The sequence below is a fragment of the Temnothorax americanus genome, unplaced genomic scaffold (genome assembly GCF_048541705.1).
Source record: "Temnothorax americanus isolate GAGA-0224 unplaced genomic scaffold, ASM4854170v1 Scaffold19, whole genome shotgun sequence".
Lineage (NCBI taxonomy): Eukaryota > Metazoa > Arthropoda > Insecta > Hymenoptera > Formicidae > Temnothorax > Temnothorax americanus.
The window spans coordinates 3,308,169-3,314,772 of record NW_027509329.1 but is presented as its reverse complement, the minus strand read 5'-3'; the positions used below and the strand labels follow the sequence as shown (position 1 = coordinate 3,314,772).

The following is a 6,604-nucleotide window of genomic DNA, read 5'->3' as shown; positions in this document are numbered from 1 at the left end:
TCTAAAGGACATTTTAAGATCGAACTTAAGACGGTCTTAAATATAAGAACGGACTATGAATACCGCTCTATGTAATGATGCCAAAAGACATCGACTCAGTTCATCTTCCATTTCTATATTCTGTCCAATATGTTTTACATTGGTGTAATTAGCGAAGCTAATATCTTCTATTAGTCTCCGCACGTTAGTGTCTCTATTATTTTCTAGTTTTCTTTTGGTTTTACTTCTAGTCATTGAAGTTTCACTTTTTTTTCGTTCGACCTTCTGCTTCTGTTCTTCTAATTGGGTTGTTTGTTTTCTCGGTCTTCCTCTTTTCCTTTTCTCAGGAATCTCTAATTTTTGTTCACTCTTTTCCTCATTTTCTACGAATTCTTCCATCCAATTTTTGCCTGAGTCTTTTTCTTCTTCTGTTTGACTGTTTTGATATACATTTTTATATGTTACCTTTTTATTAAATCGAATGTGTCGGGAGTCGGGACTCTATGAATTTTCTTGTGCTTGGATGCCAGAGTATATATCCAGTGTCGGTATATCCCACCAACACACCTCTAATAGCTCTCTTATCGAATTTCGACGTAAGCTTTGGTACTCTTGCATATCCAATGCATTCGAATCTCTTTATTTGTTCAAAGTGACAACTCATTTCTGGTGAAAACTTCTTCAGCGGGATCTCGTACTTTATAGTTTTGTGTGGAGATCTGTTGTACGCATGCACAGAAGCGTCAACTGCCAACTCCCACATACTCTTTGGTAATCTTGAGTCGAACATATATGTTCTTAGTTCTTACTTTCTCTTGCAACGTTCTATTGAACCTTTCTGCAACTCCATTATGTTTCGGAGTGTACGGTGGTGCAAATATGGCTTCTATCTTTTTTTTTAATACCTCTTTAAAAGCACCACCCGTGAATTCCTTGCCTTGATCTGACTTCACGTAGCATAGCTTTTCTTTTTCTAGTAGATTTCTGGCGGATATTAGATATTTCTCTAGAGCTTCTCCCGATTCATCTTTTGTTTTCAGAGAGTAGGCTTTCGCTAGTCTAGAATAGTCGTCTATAAATGTGATTATAAACCTCTTTTGTCCTGGATAGGATGTAGGTTTTATTGGACCCATGATGTCCGTATGTATTACCTGTAGTCGTCTTTGTGCTCTATTTCTGTTTTCTTTAAACGGCAGTTTTGCCATCTTTACCATTATACAGACTTCACACTCTGATATGGAGTTATCAAACTTAACATTCTCTAATCTTTTTTCTACTATTTATAATTGTCTTAGATAGTTTAACGATGCATGACCTAATCTAACATGCCATAATAACATTGCCTCATTTATTTTCTCTAATTTCTTTACTTTTTCAATTACTGAGCTTTCACACATTTCTTCTATATTTTCTATTGTCTGTATATCCTCTAACTTAATGACTTGCTCGAGTTCAGCATTGTTGTATTCTATATTTTCGTTTTCGTTCACATTTACGAGCTCTCCTTTATTCTCCCTCCCAATCGCAGAGCCAACATTATCCCTCTCATCTAACTCTCCCTCCGAAATTGATAATTTATTGGTCTGAATGTTTGCTTGCGATTGTTCAGAAAGCTCACAATGTGGAACAATTCCTGCTCTACATCTATACACAGCACATTCTTCATTATCATTATCCTCTATTTTTGACCTATTATTTTTGACCTCAAATTGTATAATCCAATTTGGTTTCTCATAAATTCCTTCAAAAATTATTTTATGTCAGTTTATTATAGACCTTGAACAATTTATCATCTAAATAAATACTGAACCCTGCATCAGCCAACTTTCTCAGAGATAGTAAATTTTCAGATACTTCCTTCGTTGCAATTACATTTGTTAATATTTAATAACTTTCTTTTTTTTCTTATTTGTTAACAACAAAAGATCTCCTTTACCATCTATTGAAATATCTGCAAGCTCATTCTTATACATATATATATATATATATATATATATTCGCGCATTTTTAATAACTCTATTATTACATTTTTCTAAATTTGACAGAATTATATTCTTATTCACAATATGATCCGTTGCACCCAAATCTACAATGAAATTGACTAACTCTTTCGAACTTTCTCTATCTTCTAAAAATTTAATCATGCGTAATTTACCTTCTTCTTATTTTCCTTTTGCTGTTTTCGTTGGTATAGGTTTTTTAGCTGGTTGTATCTTGGTTATTTTCCCTATGTTATCTACTCTTTTTGTGCCTTTTTGCACAAATTTACCCTTTTTGTTTATATTTTTATTAACGGTTTTATTTGAATACCTTTTTCCTCTAAATCTGTTCGCCTGGGCTCCGGCATTGGGACAGCTGTCACCCTTGTGGCCTCTAACTTCCTGGCAGTAGTAACAAAACCAGGCCTCTAGTTCTGCTAACGGGCAGTCTTTTGCCATGTGGCCCATCTTGTTGCATCTGTAGCACTTTATTTCATCTATTGTTATTTCTTTAAAATTCGATTGTCTCCTAATCAAATCTACATTTCTCAGCTCTGGTACATTAATTGACACAGCTTGATAAAATGCAGATCTAATTTCTTGTTCTATGAGAGGTACCGCATCTTCACATGATTCATATTTTCTAATTATTGAATCAAAGCGTTCGCAAAAATTACTTACTTTTTCATTTTTTCTCATTTTAATTTGATAAAATCTAGCTCGTACCAATGCATTAGTAACATTTATTTCACTCTTTTTATATCCTCTTAGTTTCTTTAAAATTTCTATCGGTTCTCTTTCATGTAAAATCCTTTTATGATAGCTTTCATCCAAATGATTAATTATTATATCTCTGACTAGACCTTTTCTTTTAGCAATTTTTGACTCGGAAAGATTTTCAGGACTTTCAATACTTGAATCTATTACATCTAATAAATCATTGTTCGTTAACTCAGATTTTAAATAATCCATCCAAAGATCAAAATTGTATTTTTGTGTCAGCTTATATTCTCTTTTAATATGCAACCTTTGATTGTTTAGTTCTGCCTCTATAGTGCTTTTAATTGTCTCTAAACTTCTATCTTTTTCGGCGGAACAGACTCTTGCTTCATCTAATTTTCTCTTTTTAGACTCTACTTCTAATTCTTTAACTGTTGTTATATCATTCTGTACTGAACTTTGCGTATTTTTATTATTTACCTCTAAACGTCTAAGTTTAACTTTTTCTTTCTCTAGGTTTAGACGGGAGACTTCCACCATATTCTCCATCATCTCGGTGGCCTTCGTCATTATCTTGTCCAGCATCTGCATCAAATTATCCATTTTTACGACCAATTTTTCTTGCTTTTCATATAACATTTTGGTTCCAATTGGCAGTACTGGACGGTTCTCTGCCCATGCTTTGGTCACATCTATATTCTCTCTGACTTTGGGCAAGTTCTTTTTCGGGATTGCACCTCTTCTTTCCGTCTCCTCCTTTTTATCTTTTCCTTCTATACAAAATTTTAAAATTACTATTTTTATTTTCTCTGAATGCACATGTATATTATCCTTCTAGATTACTTTATTTTCAAAAAAATATTTTTTTACTTCTATCTTTTCTTATTGTCTCCTCGCTATCTCTTTCTCTTTCTATTACCGTAATAATACTGCTATCGCTGTCGTAGTCAACCAGCGCATCTTGGCCTTCTTCCTCCACCGGAAGATTCTCTGTCTCTTTTTCCATCTATATCGGGATTTAAATATCAATTGAACATTAGCATTCCTCTTTTGACAAGATAAACCAACATTCTTATTGACATATAATAATTTAATTTCTATCACCAAACTTCTTTCAGCGATAAAAATTCAATGCTTATGAGGTTATATAGAACGCACTGCAATTCACAATAACCCCAAAGCAAGAAAAACCACGCGCCTCTGCAGGACTATCCGTACGCGCATACCACTGTCCGTAGCGATCCCCAGCACTGCTGAAAAGATCTATGGGAGCTCGGATTGATCACGCACACGCACGGGGCCTATACAAATTTACGCGGCTTCCCTGAACAATAATCAAGCTACATCGCACAGCAAGTCATGTTCGATCACCGACTCGATACACACCGATTTAAAAAAAAATAAACTCATACAGAGTCATATAGAGTTTTATACATACGCATATCATGTTTACACATATATCGTAATCTAGCCATCTAGCACCGATGCCATATTGTTAGTTGAAATCGATTATGTGGTTGTGCGCGCCCAGCAACAAGTTCCGCGCGCCAAAAACAATGACTCTCGCTGTCTACGATCGGACTTCCGCGCGCCAAAAACAATGACTCTCGCTGTTCACGCTCGGACTTGCACGCACACGTCGCGTCGCCGACTTGCCACCAAGCGGCATCTTTATATCTCTTTCTATATATTGTACATATTCTCTTTTAATTTCATCTTTCTCTACTTCTATCAAGAGGCAAAAAGAATTTGTCTCCTTCTAACTTCAAACACCGTTTCTCGAACGTTCTTATTAGCTGGGAATCTCTACTTCTATATTATACTTTATCTCTATCTTTCAAAAAGGCAGAAATCTGCCTTCTTCTATCCTCTTCTAACAATATATATCGAACGTTTTTATTAGCTGGTATTTCTCTCGTTTCGCTCGTCAGCATCGAAAGTTGTCATTTACTTACCCTCTAATCTTCTAATGCTCTCTTCTCTTTTTAATGTCCTTCGCCGGCGTCTCACGAACTTTTCGTTCACTTATTCACGCGTCTCACAGATTTTCCGCAGGACAAGCGTGCCCTGGGCCCATAACCTGTAGTAATAATATCGCTTGGAACGATACGCGAGATGCGTAGAAATGGACAGGACACTGACTGTACAAGTTCTTTATACTATATAGGAACTCTTTATTCAATTCACAAGAACAACACACAACACGTCTTGACTCAACGATGGTCAAGGCTCTTATGCACACGACCGTGACGACTGCACGCAGACAACGACCGTACGACCGTAACGCACGAGTGGCGCTCAGAACGCGCGCCACACGCAGGAGCTGCCCTCTCTAGAGACGGGAGCGCATCGCTCGTTCAAAGCCCGGCTCTCAATAAATTTTTATATTCCGAGCTTTTTTTACTATATATATAATATATATATATATATATATATATATATATATATATATATAAAATTTAATGTTACGGCTGACTCATCAACGCCCAGCCCAAACCCTTAAACCTAGAAACATGAAATTCGGGGAGTATACATATATTCCTTCCATGACGTAAGCACCTACTAAGAAGGGATTTTTAGAAATTTGACTCCTAACGGGGTGAAAAGGGGTAAAATTTGTGTTATTGTAGCAAAGCACGGGTATCATGCTAGTACTTTATAATTTTGTAAAAATCAGAGTTACGTGCCATAAAATTATCGTTTATGAATTATAACATCACGTTCGAAAAAACAATTTGTGAAATATTATTTTAATAATACTAGAGCACACTCCTTAATCCTATACTCGTAAAATATAAAATAGACATTAAATTTTACTTGATATTTTTAATTTAATGACTCAGCAGAGATATGAGAAATATATAGAAAAGAACTTGTCACAGTACCTATATGCAATATATTCTTATGTCTCATCTTAGTTTCTTTCTTATTTTATTGATCACAAAATCACAACTTTTCTCGCAAACAACATCGTTTTATTCCGTCTTCTGTGTGTTTTCATTACTATAAATAATAATAAAACTAAATTGATTATAGAAAATTATAGAATTAAAAATTATTTTTTTTAATTTTATATAATAATGGAAAAGTATTTATTTTGAGAGGAAGTATATCTCATATTGAGAAACAAACTGAATAATATACTAAAATATATATACTATATGTAATACAAGTGGTATATAATATGAATCAAACAAAACAATAGAGCTCAAAATTTCTTTATTTGGGGAGCGCTACTCGTTATATTCTTTTGCTTAGCAGTTACAAGCATATCGATTTTTAGGCAATAACAATACCAATGAAGGAAGGCAATATGCGTGCGATATGGAGTAGCAATTAGTACGGAATGTTATCGTTACGTATTCAGTGCGGCACGTCGTTCACCTCCGTGGATCCGTAGGTGTAACTTGAAGACCGTACGCGCATGTATTGCGAATATACGCTTGTCATGTATCTTCTATGCTAGAGAGGAACGAAACGCGAGCAAGTTAGCAGGCATTGGAGTAGACGCTCTTCGACATGCAAATCATATCACTGCCGTCTACTGTGCGTCTTTGTCAAAGCCCCCTGAGCGTGATATCATAACGGCGTACACGAATATGTATAAGCTGCGACGTTGATCGAACTTAATTTCATTCATTATCGTGACGTGACGCGGAAGTGGTATATATACCGGACAGCTGTACGATTGCAAGAAAAATTGGCGACGTGATAGCGTTTTAAGGTAGACGTTAAAATCACGCTATAACGTTGAATCGTTATATTTCAGATACCGTGATATCAACTTCATGGATTTGAAAGGCTGTATCTCGACGATTAATCAGAAGGCAATCAAGTATTTCGTGGTATATTCTTTCTTGGGTTATTCTTTCGTGTATATTTTCTTCTTAAGCGAGAACATTCTTTAGAACCTTTTACTAAAAGAA

The 6,604-nt window shown here is 35.3% G+C and overlaps 1 protein-coding gene across 1 annotated transcript; it reads right to left on the bottom strand.

Annotated features, from left to right (window-relative positions):
* Positions 1-2,141: 2,141 nt before the first annotated feature.
* On the bottom strand, positions 2,142-4,915 carry LOC143896560 (uncharacterized). The gene is made up of 4 exons (XM_077404503.1): positions 4,634-4,915; positions 3,549-3,684; positions 3,159-3,451; positions 2,142-2,444 (listed from the first exon to the last, which is right to left on the bottom strand). The coding sequence occupies exons 2-4, from the start codon at positions 3,682-3,684 to the stop codon at positions 2,142-2,144; spliced, it is 732 nt and encodes a 243-aa protein (XP_077260629.1). The 5' UTR covers positions 4,634-4,915.
* Positions 4,916-6,604: the final 1,689 nt, after the last annotated feature.

What these genes read in the sequence shown, in the direction of transcription:
- LOC143896560 (XM_077404503.1), bottom strand. Translation starts at nt 3,684, where the DNA reads ATGGAAAAAGAGACAGAGAATCTTCCGGTGGAGGAAGAAGGCCAAGAT. An exon ending in GACAATAAGAAAAGATAGAA is followed by an intron (nt 3,452 to 3,548) that starts GTAAAAAAATAT and finishes AATTTTGTATAG; the next exon opens with AAGGAAAAGATAAAAAGGAG. An exon ending in TTAAACTTAGACGTTTAGAG is followed by an intron (nt 2,445 to 3,158) that starts GTAAATAATAAA and finishes GATGAAATAAAG; the next exon opens with TGCTACAGATGCAACAAGAT.